The following is a 23,287-nucleotide window of genomic DNA, read 5'->3' as shown; positions in this document are numbered from 1 at the left end:
AGGCTGTCTTGATAGACGTACTAAAACATTTTTCATTTATTGCATGTGATTTTGCTATGCATGTATACACTTAGACTGCTTTGGTAGCATTATAGCGAATTTTAATGACCCAGTCCTCCAGAGGCAGTATATTAAATATTTTCCCATTATAATCCTATTCCTGCCATTTAATTTGTGAAGATATTCATTCTTTCCCTCCTATACTTCATACTCATTGGACCAAAGGAGGAATTTCCTGTTCAGCTGCTTAATGAGTAAACAAACCTTTAAATACTTGCCAATCACAAACCATTACCTTAATCGTCAGTACTTACTCACATACGATTTATGGTTAAACGGCAAGCTTCAGCTTGAGAGGCATTTGCTTAGTTCTTTTACTGCAATAATGCAGATCACAAGACTGGGCTTCACTTTAATAATGGATACAGCAGTGCAAACACACACACACACACACACACACACACACACACACACACACACACACACACACACACACACACACACACACACACACACACACACACACACACACACGGCTGTATAAATTTTAAGATAAAAATTACAAATTTCAAGCAAATAAACCTCCCAAGAAAATGACAAATCTCAAAAGGGAGGAAAAAAAAAATCATGCACTGTTCTCAATCAAATCATAAATTTAAGGCACGAATATGACAAAGACTATTGATGAAAAAATATCAATGATATGATAAGACCAAGTAAATATTATTGATCGTTACAGACGAGCTTTAAATCTCAGAGGGAATGGCTGCTCACAGCTGAACATTTTAGATACCCAGAAACTACCTCCTGAATGTGCGATTCTACACAGTGCACTCCATTTACGCACCTGCTTTGGGACTATTATATGCGGCTCTCACTTTCTCAGCATTTCGCCAAAACAAAAAGCAATGTACGTAATCCAGTGTTTGAGGTTTCCAGTGTACTACATAGCAGAGAAACTTCTGAGCATCTGCAACAAGATCTAAAAGTATCACGGCTTCAGTACTTATGTCTACCTGTAAAACGGCATTCCAGCACACTGTCCATTAACAGCATCTAACATTCCGTACGCTCACTAACCATAAGAGCACCACATGAGAACAGGCCGAGCTCACAGCCTGTGTGAAATGCTACCAATTGCCTCCAGTATTTTTACGACGGTGATTCATAGTGGACAGAGCAGATAATTGACCCTGGAAAGGAAGTCAAGTGCTCTTTAGTGTTTCAGGCTATGCTTGGGAGACACGGCAACGTGCATCCTGCAGATTCAAAGTTCCTATTGTTACACCTTCCTGAAAAAAATTGCAGTCAAGCTGCGAATCTGATATCATCTGCTACAGTGAGACAAGCAAACCTCACCCTTAGTAACAGATTTCACTTTTAAATAATGCAATTTAAGGGTAACAGTAAACTTTAGCGTTGAAACCCAGACGACAGAAAACTACAGAATGAACTAAAATTACTTCAAAATGAAGTAAAGAATTTTATTAATAAAAAAAAAAAAAAATCTGCAATATTCCACCAGACTAATATCACAAAAGCATAACCTGCAATAATTCTAGGCATAACTTCATTTTATCGCTTTGGAAGGGAATGACAGAACATTCTCAATTTCAAAATGATGCTGTAAGATCGGCTTAATGCAAGTCTTTACATAAGTCGTAAGAAATGAGTTTGGTGGGAATGAGAAGCTCCCTTAGACTTCAAAAGGAGCCAAAATTAAAGACCATTTTCAGAACCAGTGGTCTCTGGGAACTTGCCAAACATTAGACCACAAGGCAAAATATGAAAAGCCAATCAAAAATGTAAATTTACTTGAAGTCCTAATATAATCCACATTAAAAAAAGAAAACTCAAGGAAAAGTTGATTATGAAAACGTGTCAACTACTGAAGACCTGAATCAAAATTCTGTCCTCAGTTTAACTTGTCCCATATGGCTATATTTAAGATCAAGTTTAAGCATCCAATAATTGGGCATTTAAATGGTTTGTGAAACTAAGGTAAAATGAAAAACACAAAACAGATGCTAAGGAGATGCTGACCTATTACTGACAACAAAACCGAAGGTATTCAACCTCACCGAACAGATCTTTGTTAAACTGGATAACGACCCTGTCAGATGAGTTCATTTTACATCCAGCAACGTACGTAATTGAAGGCTGCATATAAAAGGACATTTTCTAAATTACCCAGCTCAGGTCAATTATAGCTGGTTTATGGAGGGCTGGACCCTATGAAGTAATCACGAGTTTCTCCGCAGCACACTCCTCAGCCATGTGCGTTTCTTATGTGGGAAGACCGACCACCTCACAAAGGCAAGAGTCTCACAGCCACAGTGCAAGAAGCAGGTCCAGCTATCCAGGGAATTTCACCATGTAGCCACAGCAGAACCTTCATGGAACATCGAATCCCACTGGCATGGAAGGCTGAAGACGTGGATCAGTTGAGGCTGGCAATGGTAGAGAGACACAGGGCTGCCCTAAATCCATCTCACCAGGAAATTCACTAAAACCAGACATTTCCTCCCTCTTGCTAATGAGACATCAAGCTCAGATGATTCTGACATACTGTGTTTATCCTGCTAGATATTCTGCAGCAAAGCACCAAAAGATGAATATGGCCATATTTTTGAGAGCTAAAAAGACTAAAGCTAAAGAGACTTTCATTTTAAAGAAACTATATTCACCTCACCTAGAAAAAAATATCAGCAGATTCTGATGAAGATCTACTTTCAGCTTCCAGGCAAAGACAATCAGGTTTTAAATAATAAACTTTGACCATCAAGATAAAACACCACCCCCCCCCCATAGCCAAACGTATTGGCTGCGTATGGATGTGTCACCTGCCACCATATCCAGCGATGGTGTGCATATCCAGCCACCAATTGGCCACAACCTCTAAGGGTAGCCCAAGGGCCATTTCATTGGTGCTTTCAGTAATAGCCCTTCCCCCCAGCTGTTCTGAAGCTACAGACAATGACCCAGTGCCTGATTTATGACATTCAACAACCATCTGACTTTTCATTTGCAAGTTCTTCGCTTTTACCGAGAGCCATATATGACAAACGGCTACACACTCCTTAACTCATCTTTTACTCCAAGATGTACATGAATGCAAACAATGGTTTAATTCTCTGATGTTACAGGAATCTCCAGAGGCACCAGCAAATCAAAGTATATTTTAATTAAAGACCAGCCCTTGAACATAAAAGCAAGCTGCCAATTAACCCCCCCCCACAGTCTCATCGGAAGTCAAACATCCATACTTACGCATCTTCTGAGGACAACCCTGTCCTCATGACCCTCAATGCCGAGTCTGCAGTACCCTCCTACTCGTCTACTTAAGTTAAACTTCTCAACACACGTCTTTCCCTCTACAAACAGCTGCACGCAATTAAATCCTGCCTGCCCGATGGTCTGGGAGCCAAACCAACTGGCAGTGAAATCATAGCCTTCACTCAGCCTGCTAAACACCCGGTAAACACACAGGGATGTCTTACCATACCTTTACCTTAAATTGTTTAATAGCAGGGCAGACAGAAATGCACCCAGCAAAACCTATTAAATTCATTCTTCCCAGTATGTTAAAGGGAACAATGTAATTAATACCTGTGACACACTGCTGACTTCACCGCAACTAGTTGGGGGCTCGCTTTTTATTTTTAACATCAAGCATAAGATGAAATGTTAATATGGGGGAGAGGGAGAAAAATATTTTGTCACTGTCAGAGTTTTTCCACTGTTGCCTTCTCCAATCCAAACTAACTGCTAACCGTCATTTGTGGTATTGCTTTCAGTTCAATATTTCTGTTCTACTGTTACACCAGGAATATGGCAACAGGAGTGTAACAGAATAACCTCTTACACTTACCAAGCCGGCGATCGGTGTGGACAGTCTGTTGACTCGCTTGATGATGCCAGGCTTTATTCGGTTGATCAGACTGAAAAGATAAAGAGCAGTGATGTAACGCTGAGGGCTAACAGCGATGGCTTAGGGCCGTCGAGAGCTCCCATACGGCTCTGCGAGAATCCAGGGAATAACAAAGAAATATGAGTCACAGACAGACTGACACCGGTGTCACACGTCTGGAGCAGTGTGACATTTCAGCGGGATCACGGGTAAGGCACCGCTAACTGGAATCCACCTCATATCTGTGCTTATTATATTCTTAAAATTGCCTGCCTGTTACCGTCCTGCCCTGCCTGTTCCCACAAGGTTATAAAGTGTCACTGGAAACGCCAAAATTAATTTAAGAATCAGACCAGCGCTGATACTGGCCGATAAAAGGACACAGAGCAGACCCTTCATAAAATTATCCAAGACACAAAACAACATAATTAAACGTCGACGGAGAAGCAAATGGGATTCCTAGTGGCCACTGAACAGTTCAGCACAACACCTCAGACCTTAAATGACTTTAAGGTTTCATATATAAAATTGGAGAAACAAATGGCAATTAGAGTCCAATACAGAATAATACAAATGGGGAGTGTTATACAGTTAAATGTGATAATGAGTCATTCTATTGTGCCTATTCCTGTATGCAATCATTTTAGCTAATGCTGAAGTGCTATTTGAGAAAGGCAGCTTTGTGAGACCAGCCGTCCTGAACCAAGTATACCATGCTGTTAGGAGCGGTCTCACATGGGAGCTGTTCATTTTATTCCTGCAAAAAATAAAGAAAAATTCAGGAAGCCACCCCCTAAGGAAAGGACCAGGGCCAATACAGCCCAGCCGTGGGAGGGTAACTGCATGACTGGTAAAACTGCCCCGTTGTTCCGGTCCAAAACGCACAGCCTACGCACGTCGGTAAAAGGTTCAGCCCAAGTTGTAGAAACTGTCCCCGTTAGCAGCGTTTTTACTGGAATCTGCCGGTCCTTCCCCAAACCACAGCCGGCCAGCAGCAATCCAGGTCGGCCAGAACCATGAGAGGAGATGGAAACAATTTCCCTGAAGAGCTAGAATAGAGTGTCAGGTGTCCGTTGCTGGCAAGGCCTGTGCCGAGCGCCGCTTTGTAACAGCTGCCTCTCCACATGCTACAGCCAGGTTGGTCTTCATTAAACCTTAAAGCCAGTGGAACGTAATGAAGGTTAAATCGCTTACAATACGGAAAGACGCAGGCCTTGGCTTTATGGTTTCCAGTGACACAAATCCTAGCTTAGTGTAGCCCTACACCGGCACTTCCTAACAGATGTTTGGAAGTTCTCACGCAAAAATACAAAGGTGTTAGACAGACAGTCGCTTGGTAACAATGACAATGTAGCTAAATACTTAGACGAGAGTGTTAATTAAAGGTTTCCTTTCAGAAAGGGCCATTCTGAGAAACACCTGTAATATGTTCGGCTGAGGGAGAGACTGAAAATGTAGGCTTGGTTCACGCTGACGTTAACCATGCATCTCCAAGCTCGCACCGGACTTACTCGCACAACAGGACTCCATTCTCCAGCGCCGATCGAAAGTCCCGGTGCCCGAATTTCTTCTTGGAGACCTCCTATGTGAAGCAGAGAGAAGAATTATTAGAGAAGAGTGCAGAGGTTCAAAGCATCCACCATTTCCTGCAGAGGTCAAGGGACTGACACCATCAGATCAATGCCATTAATCAGGGAGTCCTTGTTTGGGGCTTGCTGCTGTCGCAACTCTGCAGGAGATGATCTGCAAATCACAGAGGCTAAAACCATCTGGGGAAATGTCAGAATACGCCAACGTTTAGGCCTCATGCCTTTCCAATCATCTCCAACCGTTGGCAGGGGACCCCGAGAAGACATCGCATTACCGCAACGTTATCGTCGGCGATGACGAGCACAAACGAGAGCCCGCAAGAAACCCTACCATTGATGCCGAATCAAGCCAACAATCAAGATGACATTTAGTGTAAAGATCGGACAAAGGACGTCACTTGTCTGTTCCAAATATATCCAAAGTAACACTGTAGCCTGTATGCCTTTGAGCGATTTTAACAGCAGAGGTGAAAGGCTATTTTACGTCACAGAGAAACCTATGCAACAATGACATGCCCCCGCAGAGGTCACCACTTGAGCAAATACACCGGGCTCACTCGGGCATCCAACTTCCCGCCAATTTCGCTTGATCTAGGTGGCAGCAGTTTCACGCAATTAACACACACAAACGACAGCAGAGTCCACCCTTGACATGCCCAGGGAATCTTCCGAAGCCCAGGATGAGCCATAAGAGCACAGCTGAGGCTGTAAGGGCACATTATCTCATATTATCACATTATCAACTCTGCCAGACAAGCAAAAACATACAACCACTTTTTACTATAGTCATTTGTCTGAAACCTAGACATTGTCAGCAATAAGATTAAAACTACATGGATGCATCTGGACTGATATACAATGGCTCTTCATAGGAAAAAGAATCAGAAACTGGGTTTTTCTACTGTGAAGGTTATTTAGCATTATGCCAGGGCACAAAATGCACGCATTAAATAAGCCAGGAAAACGAACAGTGCTGCACTTGTGACAGTCGGCATATGAACCCACTCTGACATATGAAATCCTGACCCCTGCTGTTGTATCAGAGAACGATTCGAATGTGACCCGACCTGCCGGAACAGGAGATCCGCACCTGAGACACAAGGCAGCTTCAGGACAGAATTTTGCCAAGCATCAAAAAAATTAAATTAAATAAATAAAAAGCTTTAAGCAGCAAATTTTCAAGAAAAAGGATAAAACTTTTCTGAAATGGCGCTACAATGTTTAATAAAACATTGTTGAAACTCTCAAACTAGCAGAGTACAGCTAACAATCATCGTACTGCTAGTTACATAAAAAGTACACTAAATATTACAAGAAAAATGGATTTTTCAGTAAAAATTGTTAGAATGGGAAGAGCCATAAAGGGAAAGTGGATTCTATAAAAAGGTTCAAGCATGTTTTTCATAGGAATGATCGCTTACCTTTTGGGTTTGTGTATTAAAATTCGTGAATCTCTACAAACATGACCTAAGCCAAGAATATTTCTGTAAATTATTGTAAAAGCGCAATGAAAGGCAGCCCTAAGTCATCCTTGGGATGCCGTTATCAGAATCCCAGAATCGTTAGTGTTATTTGTTTTTCAAATTCACAAATGAGAGCATTCATTATGTGTGTCAACCACTTATCGCAATGTCATTCATTTCAAACTGTATTTGAACGATTACTCAAGAGAACCGGAATCTATAGTTTTATTCAAAGATTTTCTTCCCTAACTTTGGTTACTGTTTTCATTACCCAAGCACGCAACATCATTAGGTGCTGGTCTTCCCTAACAGTCTCACGCTGTGATTCACACATAACTTTGCGACGTCTCTCGTTCCGTTTGCTCTAATCCTAGGTAATGTGCATGGCTTCCAAACTCGAGCACCCAGGTTGCCTGAGAAACGTCAGAACAGCAAGGTCAGGAGGTCTAATTCCACATACTGATGTGAATCTGCCTAATTAAGGGTTTGAGTTCAGGCGGAGCGTCATGTGACCCGCAGCTGGAGAGCTCACTGCGAGACACGCACACCAGGTCTTTTAAATAGATCTGTGAAGTACAACACTGTTTTCAGGTAGATGTGGGAATAGGTTTGGGGCAAATCACAAACACTAGGTTTACAAAACAACTCAGATACTCAGGAAAAAAAAAAAGTTTCTCCTTAACAGGCATATCAAAATGACCTGAACATCCATTATAGTGGTTCTCAAACTATTGTGTTCAAAGACAAAACAATCAAACATGTACAATAAGAAAAAAAAAAAGTTCAAAACATACACGAAACACCCACAAGTCATACACATGTGACTGAATTAATTTACAATTCATAGATATAACACCCAACAAAAATTTCTACTAGTGGTGCTGGATTCCACAGAAGAATACTGAAGTGCTTTGTAACCCTAAAAAGAGGGTAAAAGATCCACATACCTTCTTACGTGACAATAGATGAACTATTAGCCTCTATTCAAAAGACGCTACCGCGTTCCTGGTTTCGGGAAATAAAATAAAGCCTTTAATCGCAGGGCGGCGCGATCAAGATTCCACACAACACGAGAAAATAAAGCGTCTTAATTACAGGATAGCGGTGACACGCCGCATGCATGTTAAAAACGTAAGCTATGAAGTAAAATAACACTTTGGCATTCATATGGGAATAAATGGAATGTTTTTCCTCCATCTACTCAAAAGCCTGCATGCACACCAAGTTAGAAACTACAACCAAGGCTATTGTTCACTCATGCGAAGACAATGGGCCACTTGGTGAAAAACAGGAACACGCAGATCACTAATCTGCATCAAAAAATACGAACCACGGCGAGTCATATGCGGACAAATACAATTTAAAAGTAAAAAAAAAGCTGCTAGTCTTAAATAGAATAAAGGCGGAGAAAGAAAAACAGGCGAATGTTCCCCATGAACGCGATTATGGTTTGGTCAGTTTTATTATAGCGCATCCTACTCTCCATAATGTTATAAATGACCGTTTCACAGGGCGGCAACAGGCTTGCCAGACAAGTATCAGGAACGTGTTGCAGACAAAACCCATGAATTTTCAGCAAACGAGGCTGAAGAATTTTTGGTGAGACGACATCTGTTTTGACGGCAACTGGCCAAACTAAAATAAGAGAACAGGGCCAACCATGAATAGATCCACAATGTCCAGTGTAACTTAGCTATCTGCTGTCCAACAAGCACTTATGTAGCAAACAAAAACACTAATTCAGTACGGAAATAAAATACCACTGAAAGCTACTTTGCTGGTATTTGGTAAACCTGACGTACATGCGAGTACTGTCTTTAAAAACAGACAATATTACTGCTTTGCCAATGAAAGGAAAGCAAATGTAAAACATCGTAACAAAAAAAAAAAAAAAAATTCACTGAACAAAAATTTATGTTCAATATTGTATATAATCTAGGAATCATTTACTGTACTGAAAGCAAAATACAACTGTCCAGGATGAATTTTGAACCTGAAAAAAAAAACAGGATGCATCATACCTTTGTATCAAGTGTCCAGAAAATTTCACAGTTTCAGAACGATTTCCACAGCCTCCACAAGCCACCAAGTACAAAGGAAAGGTTCCTCCGAGGGAGCAGAATCATGCACTGCTGACATGTTAATGGATAATACACAGCAGAGCAGGCAACAGGTGAAAGTGACCTCTGACCTGCTAATTAACCGGGCAGCTTTCAAATTCCTGGTAAAACGAAATGGTTTTTCATAAAAGCTACAGTAACCAAGACTTTATATACGGTTACCTTTAACAAATGGATTCAGGAACATGGCAATGCTTTTTTTTTAAAAAAAAAAAAAAACAAAAAAGCCAACAAAGATTTGTGATTTTGACAAAAAATTCAAGTTCTTCATCTAGGTCAAATGATTATTAGGACCACAGATTTGTGTTCATCTCACCACAAAAAGCAGATTATTTCTCAACCGTGAATGCAGCAAGACGTCCAAAGCAGCACTTCATGCGAGTGCTTTAGAAGATGATCTCATGCAGATGATAACCAGTACCTGCCACAGACCAGACACACCCCACGAGCAGTTAGATCATTCCCAATTTCAGGCAACGGCACACTCTGAACTGGCCGATCGCAGCCCATAAATCTTAAGGTTTCTTACAGCAAGTAATGATTCTTAGTCCTTGCCACAGTTGCTACTGTGACTGACCCGGCATGGAGTTTGCCCCAAGAGCCCCGTCAGATCCTCGTGGGGGGGGGGGGGGGGGTAATGCAGTGCTACTTGGGGGGGGGGGGGGGGGACCAAGGCTCAGGACGATAAAACCAAACTGAGGAATGTTTCCGTGTGACGCATTCCAAACCGTTTACCCTGCTCCAACGACTCAGGCCCCCCCAGAATGCTACCACCCCAGCACAAATGTGCCCCCCAGGGTGAAAAATAAGTTAATCGTTTGCCAGGGCAACCAGTGGCTACCCAGCACCCCTCGCGCAGAGCTGGGGAAATGCTCCCAACCGAGGTCCACCGGACATGACAATAACCTAGTGTGAATCTACAGCGGACTGCTGTCACGGGGAAGGCATTCGGATTCATGAAATAAAGACAATATTTGTATAGTTCCAGCCACTGCTTGGACGTTCTGCCCCACTGACAATTCTATGAGCAGGACAGGAAAATTCTCATCGTTTTGTCAGGTAAAGGTGAGTATTGAGTATCAAATGGACCACACACACTGCTGTGCCTGGATTTAAAAAAAAAAAGCAGGAGAAAATTTTTGTTAATCAATGTTCAGGCAGGGTTGAGAAATCATTTGCATTTATCTATATTAATCTGCACAGTACGTGAGACTTTATCAGGCTTATTTGTTTTCGTCTACGAGCTGCGCAAATTTTAGTTACGGAGCATGAGCTACAGGCCTTGCAATTTGGCATTTCAGCCATTCATGCCGCGGGATATTTTGACTGAAGGGATTTAGTTTAAGTACCTTGATCGAGGGGAAAGAAGACATTAAGATTCAGACTGATCACAAGTTCCTTATACACTGCGCGATTGGATGTCTCCTAACGCCAACACCACCTTGTGGTAACAATATTAACCGTAACATTAAGCTTAAACCGGAAGATTAACAAAAAAAGCCAAGCATTTAAGGTATCATGAAGAAGCAGAGCTCAATCTGAACATCTGAGCATGCAACAGGCATAATAGAAGGTGTGGTTAATGTTCATAGGTAAACTCAGCAGACGTTGATCTATCAACTTATTTGACTGAATCCTTAACAACTGAATTTGCTATACAAGAGTGTACTATTTTGTAAGGGATTACAGTTCTTGGCATGGGAGATTTTCATGAAATAACTCCCCCAAAGTCAGAAAAGGATTTTTAGAAAGAAAAAAAAAGGACTGAGGTTTGCAGATTATGGTTTCCTAACGCTTGCCAATATTTCATTTGTGTACCGGGGACAAAGGAATGCAATGCTAGCACAGAAGTCGGCCTTTTTTTCAGTCCTATACACCATGACTACAGATTAAACAAACCAACAGCACAGGTTCCCTTACGACGTGCAAGACGACACCTTTAACTTTCATTAACACTCTACACCGAACTCACCGCTTGCACAGATGCGACAGCAAAGACACATTGTAACAAGCGCAGATTCAAACGACATTCAGCTCCTTACAATCTGCTACTAACAAAAAGCACGTCAGGATTAAAATCACAAACACGAAGAGCGACTAACACGACAGGAAACCCCCTGGAACGATAGTGAAACTTCTTAGACTGAAAACGGAAAAAGCAATCCACAACAAACCAGTCTGCTTAAGACAACCGTAATATGGCTTAAAGATCACTGTTGAGTGCGTGCACACAGGGGCAGTATGAAGATATTTTTACACACAAAGACAATATCAGTGTGTGTACCAGGGTACAAACCACACCAACTAGTAACTTCCACCTAACCCATAGTGTGAACAAGCATTTTAAACCGGGCATTTCAGCCGGATTAAGAAACCCTTATCTGTTCATGTCATGAGAGAGACCATTTATAAGCTTAGCATACAGAGAAAAGCTAACACAACTTAATGTATTTAAGCAATGAATGAAACAAACAAACAATACAACCCTTTACACTAATTACCGCGCTGCTGATTTGTCATGCGATGCTTCGATCAGTTTTTATAGGCCTGTACGACAATAAAGGAAACAAAAGGATGAATTCTTGCTTTATAAACTACGCATGTATTAAATAAGTAAGTAGGTAATTAGACCAAGATCCAATATACTTAAATGCTGATGACCATAGATAATGTCTGTCAATAACTGAACCCTGTGAAAGCTTGATACAAAATCCACTACAAGAGATCCTTTTTTTTGCCTTTTGGTCTGAATGCTAACCTGCCTACACTCATGCAAATGAATAACATGTGTACGTGTGTCACCCCCGTTCCCCAAAAAGCCCTTTGAGTATATAGTCCGCAGGTCTAGACATGACCCCACAAATGAGGGCTTTTTAAAGGATCAGGCTTAAAGCATCCAGTTTTAAAAAGGTTAGGCCTAAGCAGCCCAACAAAAAGTTAATCCCTATCCCCTTTTAAAAAATAAAATTATAAAGCATTACTCAATGTTTAAAGACATACTTCTGTACTCAAAGCCCTGCAGGATCTAACATGCTAAAGTGACTGAAACGGATCATTGCATCCTTCAGTTCTAGTTTTTGAGCCATTGTCTGCAGACGATAATAATAAATAAGTTTTATACGGTCTTCATCACAGAATTAAAAATACATCAAGGCTTTGCGAACGCGCCAGTGTCAAAATGCAATGATACTGAAGGCAGGAAAGCACGTGCGGCGTACACGTCTTAAAACAAGCCTTAGTCTATTAGGAGAAAAACCCAATAAGTAAATGGATTCGAAATAAATCCGGTTTATTTCTAACTGATTTCAAAACTTACTTCCACCCATCTCTGGGCTTCCCTGAAGGCGGCTTCGCAGCTGACCGTGGACTGCTCTCTCCACTCCATGTCGGCCCAATTCGCAGCGCGGGCTCCTTTATTGCAATTAAGAAACAGTAACACCTGGTTCAAACAAACAAAAAATATATGTGCATTCAAAGGCATTGAACACCACTCAACAAAAACGCAGCCACCCGCTAATATCATACGGAAAACGTGAATGATAGCAACTCACCAGCTGGGGTGGCAGCGTTCAGACCTGCTTTTTAAAATTTATCCCAAGTTGACAGAAATAATGTCTTTAAAACGCGTTGCATTAAGGTAGAATTTGAACTTTCGCTATTTTTTATGTTTCTCAATTGTGGAAAAAACTGCAGCAGAAATAAATGACCAACCTGTTCGCAAAGTCGTTGTCCGACATACGGGTGATGCCCGTTATGTGTTTTCGCGATCCAACACCTTTCTTTCCTTCCTCCTCCTCCTCCTCTCTCTCTCTCTCACCTTTGCAAAAACCAATCACACTGTCAATCTCCTACTTCTGCTGGTCAATAGCCACACGTTTTATACATTTATTACACTCTTAGGTATTATAGCGCCGCCACTATAACCATTTACGCTGCAGGAGAGATTTACGAAGCACACAGTTACACAGGCGACTTGAGTTCGCACTAGAAACTGCACGGTAGAAGAAGTACATTTCTCAGGAAACCACTTGCAAAGGCTAAAAAGTCCCGGCTGTTGTGCCCTCTAGCGGATTAAAGCGGCCAAGAGTCGCAAGGGAGCAAATGACATTAATGTGCAACTCAGTCACTAATAAAATACAACAAAATTTATTTAATTAACTTCACAGCGCTATGTACATCACTTAATATATATAAAAAAAAACAGATTGGATTTGAGGCATAAGCGAGTCTGCTTAGGAAGCAGAGGGCACGAGGCAGGTCATATAATGCAACTGATTTTATGTTAATGACACGCAAAATTACATTCCTAAATATCTTTGTTTTTTTATTGCTGAATATTTGTTAAAAACAATGCATTCAAAAAGACTCAAATTACACTTATAATGAGACTAAATTTGAAATAATCCGTAAAACAAATATACTGGCTGTATGATTTAGAATATTAACAATGATAGGCTCTTAATAATGGTAAGTGATATCGTCTTTGTTCAAAATGGTACTATTTTCTGCCAGCAAATTCTGTTTGTGTGATTCATTTGTGCTGCAAATGATAAAGACTTTAGAAAGATGTAAAATAGTGATAATTTTATTGACCCGCATGGGGAATTTTATTTATTTATTTGCATATCCCACCTTTCTCTGCATGATACACACAAACACAGCTTGTGTGGGGGGGGGGGGGGTCACAGCACAGGGTCAGCCAGCGTGCACCGGGGGTGTGGGCTCTGCTCAGCGGCCCAATGGCAGCATCAGTCTGCTGGCTGTGGGTTTCAAACTGGTGACTCTCTTCTTATCTGATTTGTCAACACGACCTGTAACAATCCATTACTGTCAATGTTTGAAACAAAACAGCAAGACTGTGGACGTTCCTCAATATGCATACTTGACCATACTTGTGTTCTAGCGTACTTGTAGAGGGTAAAAATCCCCGGATATCGTTCTCGTCCCGCCTCAAATATCAAGGATATATCGGCTGCATCCTCTCCAAACAAGACCAATCCCATGATTCATTGCTCCCCAAGTTCACTCTTGGAAGGCCGGTTAGCAAGACCGTTCTTGCCAAGACCACAAGTACGATCTTTGCATTCTTGGTCATGAGAAACACCCCGTGTCTACATATGCAAATTTGCGGATAACAGTATCAACGGTAATGCTGATAGCTGCAAAGGCAGTCAAATCTACCATGCATTTGAATTTTACAATGTAGGTAGACGACACAAGGTAGATACAGAGAATGTGATACTGGAATGGGTGGACTTAGACTGCGGCAAGCTCCTTGTTTGTGGGCTTGTCATGAAAAGACCACGCTGAACGAGGCAATGAACTTCATTAAATGTCAATCATGTACACTCCCACGGAAATCAGGAAACATTTTGCACCCTCCAAATCAAAAAAAATTATCTGTATCCCACACAATTTGTCCCAAATTTCTGTTTCCAGACTGAAATACATTTTAATGCAGACCTTTTAAAATTCATTGCTCTAAACCTACCAGTGCTTCCCAAGCCAGTCCTCGAGGACTAACAGACGGTCCAGGTTTTTGTTCCCTCCCAGGTCCCTGCTAGACAGTCTAACACAGGGCTATTCAGATCACGGTCCTCAAGGGCCGAGCACTGCTGATTCGCCAGCCGTCCTTTACCAATGAGCCAGGTGTGAAGCCTCTGTGGCCAATCAGAGTCAGTGATCATTAAGATAACTACATGGGAAAACTGAAAACAAGGCCTGCATTTGGGATTGACTTGATTTGTCTGCAGGTCCCATTGGACTGGATTGGGAAACACCTAACTATACCATCATAGAAAATAGTAGCTAACAACTCAAATACCTCTGTTAATGTGCCTCATTGCCTGAGAGGCAAAAGTCCCACACAGAACAGTAGAATACATTGTCATACCAGAGGATGCTGCCAACAGAATAAAATCTGTAACGTCCTAGAATTCAGGCTGTGACTCATTTACTTCAATAACCTAAATTAACTATGCCATTAACTAAAGGGCTGCTTGTGGTCCTGAGTGGATCAGCTATTTAAGGGCCACTCGATGAGCGGAGAAATCCATCCATCTATGTATTCCTGTTTCCAAGGTTAAAGTGACTGGGAGCTCTTGCAGGTTTTGCGTAGGGGAGGAAGTCACATGACCGGGCTTTGTTCTGCAGATGCCCTCAGTAAACAGCTGTGGGTCATGAATTACAGTCTCCCATTGGAGATGGCTGCATGACGCTGGTTCATCTGCAGTATCAAAGGCAGAGATGACTTTCACAGTCATTGAATGAGCGTTGTCTGCCTCTGGGAACATATGAGGCCATCATGTGCTACATTTGTACATCTGAAATAATTATCTGATAAAGTTAAACAATTAAATTGTGCTTTAACTAATGGTTTAGGCGCAGACACTACTGATGCCTGAAGCAATTACAATTACAATTACAACCTCAATTGCAAATGTCTGTCCTTCCCTTATAGTCCACTAGTCTGTCACATTCATTCTCTGTAACGAATCACTAAACGAGGCCATTTTAACATCCAGTCACAACAATTTCAGTAAATAAATGTCTGTGATATTAGGGCACATCGCAATTTAACATTAAAATCACTGTCCTAAGTGAGAAAATTGCCTGAACTTTTTACACCCAATGTAAAATTCCCCAAATTAATTAATTAAATTTTTGCAAATTAACAATTGCATAACATTTAATTTACCTATGAAACATTTTTAAAATGGTTTATTGGTAGATAATGTGTTTCTCTGCATATGCATCCAAAAGTATTGGGACACCTGGCCATTACACCCACAGGAACCTTTATGACATTTTCTTCTAAATCCATAGGCATCAATATGGAGTTGGTTCCCCTTTGCAGTTACAACAGCTGCCACTCTTCTGGGAAGACTTTCCATAAGGTTTTGGAGTGTGTCTGTGTGATTTTTCACCCATTCATCCATAGGAGCATTTGCGAGGTCAGGCACTGATATCGGACATAAAGTCCTGGCTCACAGTCTCCGTTCTAATTTATCATAAAGGTGTTTGATGGGGTTGAGATCAGGGCTCTGTGCAGGCCAGTCAAGTTCTTCCACACCAACCTCATCCAACCATGTCTGTATGGACCTTGCTTTGTGCACTGGGACACAGTTGTGCTGGAACTGAAGAAGACCTTCCTCAAACTGTTCCCACATAGTTGGAAGCGTAGAATTGTCCAAAATGTTTTAGTGCACTGAAGCATTAAGAGTCCCTTCACTGGAACTACTGTAAGGCGCCTAACCAAACCCCTGAAAACTACCCCATACCATAATCCCTCCTCCACCAAACTCTACAGTTGGCACATTGCAGTCAGGCAGGTAACGTTCTCCTGGCATCTGCTGAACCCAGACTCGTCCATCAAACTGCCAGACAGAGAAGTGTGATTCGTCACTCCACAGAACGTTTCCACTGCTCCAGTGTACAGTGGCGGCATGTTTTATACCACTGCATCCGACACTTGGCATTGTGCTTGGTGATGTGAGGCTTGCATGCAGCTGCTCGGCCATGGAAGCCCATTCCACGAAGCTCCCTGCACAGTTTTCGTGCTGAGATTAATGCCAGAGGAAGTTTGGAGTAAAGACTCAATATGTTCCTGACCTAAAGGGAAAACAAAAAAGAGCCTGTTATTCATTATTTATAGCGTTTGCATGGGTTTCCAACTGGTTAGGTGAACTGGCTTCCCTAAATTGCCCATTATGCTAACGCTATGACACACTGACACTTTTATTAGCTACTTACGAAAGTCTGAGTACAGCTACGTGGAAATGCTCTGTTTTTCACATATACCTTCTTGTTTTCTACACGAGACATATACACTCCACATGTGAGAGCAAAGGGGTCAGAGCTCAAGTTCAGTCATTTATCCAGCTGCCCTGGAGCAGATCCTGTGGTTAAGGGCCTTTCTGACAGACCCAGGAGTAATATGATAACCCTGCAGGATTCCAAGCCATATGGACACAGACCCCAGACCCACACAACAGCATCATGCTACGGATCAGTGGTCTCCCGCCATTATTACGATTAATTCTACTTTTACATAGAAAATAATATGGGGAGCTGCTGTATATTTTGCAAACCAGGGAGTCCCCCTCACCACATTTTCCAAGGGGGGGGGGGGGGGGCGAGCCTGTCAGACACCGTATATTTTGTGGGATAGATTCCAGGTTTAGCGTGACCTTGCATAGGCATGGTTATATAAGATGGATGGATGGATGGCTGGATGGATGGATCGTTGGATGGATGGATAGATGGATGGATGGATGGGACACCCAAATTAAGCCACTACCACATCGGATCACAGAGTCAGCCAAGGCATCTTATAAGGAAACTGCCTGGTAGGTTCCCAAGGGAGCTTTTCCAGTCACTGCCCCCGGGGGAGGAGGCTTGGAGCAGGCCTAGGACATGCTGTGGGGAATATATCTCCAAGGTGGTTTGGGAATGTTTGGGGACCCAACCAGAAGGTAGAGTCTGTGGCCACAGAAAGAGAAAAGCTTCTATTTCAGATTCCTCAAGTAGGTAAGGAGCAGGCACTGATACAGTGAGTTGCCGCACCCACTACATGACAAACCACATGAGAACCTGAATGCAGCCATGCGGCAGGTGATACCTCAGCACCACACTAGTCCCAATGGACCAGTGTGAGGTTTTTTTTCCAGTGGCTGGAGTGCCAATCCTGCCACCAAACCCCAAGTGTTTCCCCTGTAAGTTGGAGGACCTCCTTATAGGGCTGGATGTAGATTAACATCATACCCAGGATGAAGCAATTGCAGGTTAAGGGCCTTGCTCAAGGTCCCAATGGAGTAGAATTACTCTGGGCATTCATGGGATTTGAACCAGTAACCTTCCAATATCTGGCATAGATCCCTAGCCTCAGAGCCACCACTCCAAAATTAATGGGTTTGAGATTCACCATCTGCATTTTTATGCTGGACCGAATTTACAAAAGCCTTGGAACTGCTTTGCTATAAGTCACAGATTCTATATTGTGGCTGTGAAACAAAAAAAAATAAAATGGAAAATGCTCCAAGAACTACGGTGAATTTGAAAAATTGCTGGGGAGAAATATGTAAAGGGCTTTCTCTTTTATAGAACAGAACCACTAACAAGTAATGCTTAGTGTGATGCTTTACTGCAACACGAAGCACCAACTAATCATCTGATATTCCTTTTTTTATGTTTATTTTTAGATCCTTCTTAACGTCCCTAAAACCCAGAGCGGCAGCAAACCTGCTGCACTGATTGATGATGAAGTCAAGGACCCCAAATGTGACCATTTAGGCCACAAAACACAACAAAAATAAAAAAGAAATGATTCATGAGGAACTTTCAAGGTAATTCCACCAACAACAAATGTTTTCTATAAAAATTATTTATCCCTTAATTATTTTACCCTTCTCACTAAGGATGCCTAGCTGTACTTAACAAAGACTTAAGAACAGCATAATAAAAATGTGAAAAACATTTTAAATGTGCCTTGAACGTATGTTGTACTGGAAAATTCCTGTTATCCTGAATGGAACAGTGATCCTCTGAGTTCAGGCTAGTATGAAACGTCATTTCTACGAATATAATCATGCAATTTATATATATGAATAAAAACCTCTGATTAACACTTCAGTGTTTGCTGCTACATTATTTAATAGTGATATGATGGAAAACAAAGGTGTTGTTCCTGGCAAAGACAATAAATATGGTCAAATTTTATTACTATCATTGTTAATAATTATTATTATTAATGATAAATATTGATGTTAGTATATTCTATATAGTCCATTAGCACCAATTTGATTGTTAAGTTGAACTGCCTTAATCTGTTAAAGTTAAACCTTTTAATACTATCAACTAGTTTGATTAATCTTGAGTGATTTTTGAGGAAAACAAGGCAAAGTATTAGACCATTTAAAAAAATTGCTCAAGAAATAAATCCATTCATCTTCCAAAACCTTTTTCGGGTCAGGTTTGTGATGGAGTCTGGAGCATATAACAGACCCCCCCCCCCCCAGGCTACAAAGCTGGGTTACACCCTGGATTGGATGCCACTTAAGAAATACGGCTATTATTAAAAATGATTTAAAGGGACACTTAGTTGGACTTCATATGTGGAAAAACACATAAATGTTAATTTATTTTTAGATATTATTATTATTTTCTTTATTAGGTGGCGCTCAGTTGATGTTGGCTCCTGACAACATATAAACAGCCTTCCTCTAGAACACCCTGTCTTTTGTCTGGGCTTTCAGACTCTCCAGTGGTACCTTCACTGTTCACTCATCCATCTTGCTGCTGGTCATGTTCCTCCCCATTTACCTACAGCTTTTCCAAGCATTATGGTATTTTCCAACTGGGACTTCTCATGTAATATGAAGATATATAATTTACCTTTAATTTCATTTCATATGCTAAAAATAAGATAGGTTTTTCTCCATTCCTATGTGGTTCAAGTAGACATTTTCTTTATACGATACATTATATTTGATATAGGACATATAATACATTATTGCTTAGCTTAGATTTCTCATCCTTCCATTCATCCATCTACCTTACGTTCTCTTATCTAGGACAGGTCTGTCCCTGGAAGCATAGGCCACAAGACAGGGGACACCTTGGACTGGATGCCTGTCCATACTAAGCAAAAACTCACACACTATGGGTACCGATACACAGAATCACATGCTTTTTGAATTCGAAATAGAAGGCGAGCATGCAAATTATAGCTAAACAGAGATAGAAGCAGGAATCGAACCCCAACCACAGACATATAGCAGTGCTAACCACAAGGGGCAGATTAATGCCTAAGCCATCCTAGGCTATAGCCTAGTGCCCCGGAAAATGTCAGGGCCCCACAGTGGGAAAAATGGAATCTATAGTTAAATCAGCAACATCTAAGTCCATGCGGATGCCAGCATAGTGCTCCCAGAAAAATTAATCTGCCCCGCAAATTAGCCATTAAATTTCATGTCATGTAATATACTGTTACCATCAAAACAAATTCCTTGTACTTTTTGAACATGGTGAATAAAATGATTCTTTTGTATTTTTGGTGTTATTCATTATTAATATTATTATTACTACTACTACTACAGTAGACTACTGCTAGTGACTTATATACTAAGGAAATAGAAATATCTATGCATTCATTGCCATTAGCTTGGTACTGGCCCATGAAACGGGGTTAAACGCCAATCCGCCGCACTTGTTTGCAGCCGGAGAAAAACGATACGCGTAATGTCACTAAACAATCGCTAGGGGACGCAAAAATACTGTGGCAATAATTAAGTTATATAAATTTTCGTTGAAGATGTACGGAGGACCATCACTGAAAAGTCCTGGATTACTCGTTATACTGGATTCGTAACATGTATAATTTTGTTACTGAATAATTTATCTCATGAAGACAATTTTAATATTCACTACACGTACATAACATTTAAAAAGCTACTTCATAAACTGCATCGTTATAGTTATAGCTGAAGGTTTATGTTGTAATTCTTGACTTTGATCACGTGAAAATCCACGTAGGGAGATTTGACCAATAGTGTGCCATGGAGGCAGGCATCGACCAATAAGCGGAGAGAAGGAAGTCTAACCCGGAAGCTGAAAATCCGAGATGCGGGGAGTGGTAGCGCCTGGTGAGAAGTTCTTTGTAAAAATGATAACAGAACGCTTTTTGTTAGTTATGCATAGTCTGTGACGCTTATATGCTTACCTAATGTCACACACTGTCTTTCCCTGCAACGAGAATTATGCTGATTGGTAACTTTCAGAGAAGTCACTGAAAACACAATTCGTTTTTGTGTGCTTAGTATAGTAAAACTTGTTTTTTACATATATATTCGCATACCATTGAGCATTCGCTGCCCGAGATGTTTAGATATTATATTGTGTTATAGGTGTTGACAAAATTGTCGAAAACATCGGAAGGTTGCCCCCAGACATTTTCGCAGAAACAGTAAGGCTTTTTAAGTCCAAACATGTACCCAGTTTTTGCTTAAATGTGCACTTTTATGAAGACCTTATGTTTCGAGACACGTGTTCAATTGGTTCCTAAAACCTCACAAGATTATGACTTGTTTCCGAATATAGGTTTACTGGAAGGAAATTTTACACGCATTGTGTAGCATTTTACACGAAAATAATCTAGAAATTATAGATCATACATTTATATACCTTTATTTTATAGATGGACTTTGTCATTTTGTAAAACTGGAGAAAACATAAAAAATTACTATATTGAAGTTCTAAGCCTTTGTTGTTGCACTGTAACATTTTAAGTTTCAGATAAAAGGGGGGAAGCTTTGATAGATAGTGACGGTAGGTATCTGGTGATTCACATATGCAAATTTTAAATAATAAGATTAATTGCATCACTGTCCTGCCTTTCAAAATATGTGCGAAACGCAATGCTAGCAGGTATGACACGCTATGTTTAAGTTAAAGATGTTATAACCGCAACTGTTTTGTACTTCCAGTGTCAGCAGATTTTAAATCAGCTTCAGGGACAGACCCAAGGAGTCGATGTAGCTGAAATCAGTGACGTGAGTTTTTTTTTTTTTATCTGTTTGATAACTTAAGCATATTCAGTAGTTGGTTACAACAATTTCTACTTTTTATTAATGCAGCGATTTCAAAAAGCTGGAGTTATATTGGACCTGGAAGATGCCGAGGACATTATTAAACTGCTCTCATTTAATTTCAGGTATAAAAATACTAATGGCTTAAAAGCAGTTAAGATGTGCTTGAGTGAATAAATGGCTTAGCACATGGAGGAACAATCTGCTAGTGGGAAATGTCATTTTTAATATCATTACATTTCAACTGCAGATTAGCAGCAAAGAACAATTTGACTGCAGAGCAGTTGGTCACGAAGCTCGATCAGAGTAGCAGTGGCTGGCCGAAATGTGCCTTGCAGACTGTACGTAACATGTGGAGTGAACAGGGTGCTGTCATCCGGACCCATCAAGAGGCCCAGGTCATGATGAGCGTGGGCCAGGTAGGACGCCCGCTCGTCTCCAAGATCCCGTCTCATTTGTAACCTTACTGAGACACAGTGATGACAAGCAGTTTACATTTCTGCCCCTTTTCAGCTGGTGGATGTGAAATGGAAGCTGGGGATGGCAGTCAGTTCAGATAACTGCCGCTCCCTCAACTCTCCGTACGTGTCGCTGTTGTTGAAAGTCGCTGACACGTCAGGGCAGATAACCCACAAATCTTTTGAAATGACAGTTCCACAGTTCCAGGTTTGTCTCTCTTTATTTTAAAAATACATTATCTGTTTCTTTTTTTCATGTTTTGTTCCAAGTTTGTCTTTTTTTTTTTTTAAAGTACATTATCTGTTAATATTTTTTTTTTCAGCTTCTGTTTTAAGATAACGATAAATTGTCACTGATTTTCCCTTTTTTGTCATCTTTTCCAGAACTTCTTCAGACAATTTAAGGAAATAGCAACAGTTTTAGAAACTGTGTGAAGCTAAAAAGAATGTTTGGTTATTTCTGACATTGTTATACCTACAAATGTAAATGAGACTTGGACATTTGTTTCACTTAAGTTACCCATATAAATTCATAAATGACCCTGTAATTCACAAGCTCTTCTGTAACATTTTTTTTAACATTCCACACATTGCTATAAACAAAGAAATGTTTACTGAGAAAGCAGCCCTGTTAAATACCAAAACCTTCAGTACTGTGGGTACATTCTTTCCTCGAATTAGTATAACATTAAACATGATTGTGTATCATTTTTGGCTTGCTTGTGATATGTAATCAGTCTGTTATGTGGTAGTCTCCCAGACACTTTTCACCATGACACTGCTCTGTTGAACTAAAGGAGGCTGTGTACTGAGACCAACTCTGATGGGGTTACACGTGCTGCATATTTTATCTATTTCAGGGAGCTGCTTCCATGCTGTGGCATCTTGTTACAAGTGTCACAGAGCTGTCATCCCAGCTGCACAGTTTAGTAGTGGCTAATAAGTTAAACATATCAAAAAGGCACTGTAACTAGTTATGTAAAGATATAAAACTTTAACAGCAATAATATGCATTTCTCTTCTTACATTTAGCTTCGAAATGGTTTCTGTTGTGTGGTGAAAATTAAAATATTTTGGCGTAGACTCCTTGCAGCTATTCAAAATGTATACAAGTGTAATGCACAACGGTTTACATAAGATGTCTTCATTACAAATGATATACA

General features: G+C 40.8%; 2 protein-coding genes across 17 annotated transcripts in view; one reads left to right on the top strand and one right to left on the bottom strand.

The window, feature by feature from the left end:
- lmo7a (LIM domain 7a) overlaps positions 1 to 13,105 on the bottom strand; it is a 47,471-nt gene extending 34,366 nt beyond the window's left edge. For 8 of the 15 annotated variants that reach the window (XM_049006412.1, XM_049006421.1, XM_049006417.1 and 5 more), the window contains exons 1-4: positions 12,794 to 13,105; positions 12,399 to 12,521; positions 5,422 to 5,492; positions 3,872 to 3,941 (exon numbers count right to left, since the gene is read on the bottom strand). In XM_049006412.1, the coding sequence (XP_048862369.1) occupies positions 3,872 to 3,941; positions 5,422 to 5,492; positions 12,399 to 12,467 (210 nt within the window). In that variant the 5' untranslated portion in view covers positions 12,468 to 12,521; positions 12,794 to 13,105. The other 7 variants (XM_049006428.1, XM_049006429.1, XM_049006413.1 and 4 more) reach the window with 6 other exon arrangements.
- Positions 13,106 to 20,612: 7,507 nt separating this feature from the next.
- On the top strand, positions 20,613 to 22,832 carry commd6 (COMM domain containing 6). 2 transcript variants are annotated; one of them, XM_049024138.1, is made up of 7 exons: positions 20,613 to 20,724; positions 20,986 to 21,044; positions 21,565 to 21,630; positions 21,715 to 21,791; positions 21,917 to 22,085; positions 22,180 to 22,332; positions 22,509 to 22,832. In XM_049024138.1, the coding sequence occupies exons 1-7, from the start codon at positions 20,703 to 20,705 to the stop codon at positions 22,557 to 22,559; spliced, it is 597 nt and encodes a 198-aa protein (XP_048880095.1). In that variant the 5' UTR covers positions 20,613 to 20,702; the 3' UTR covers positions 22,560 to 22,832. The 2 variants fall into 2 exon arrangements, with proteins under 2 accessions (XP_048880095.1, XP_048880096.1); XM_049024139.1 differs by lacking the exon at positions 20,613 to 20,724 and adding an exon at positions 20,757 to 20,848.
- Positions 22,833 to 23,287: the final 455 nt, after the last annotated feature.

The sequence above is a fragment of the Brienomyrus brachyistius genome, chromosome 1 (genome assembly GCF_023856365.1).
Source record: "Brienomyrus brachyistius isolate T26 chromosome 1, BBRACH_0.4, whole genome shotgun sequence".
Classification (NCBI taxonomy): domain Eukaryota; kingdom Metazoa; phylum Chordata; class Actinopteri; order Osteoglossiformes; family Mormyridae; genus Brienomyrus; species Brienomyrus brachyistius.
The sequence above is the reverse complement of the archived record's forward strand: the minus strand, read 5'-3'. Positions and strand labels throughout refer to the sequence as shown.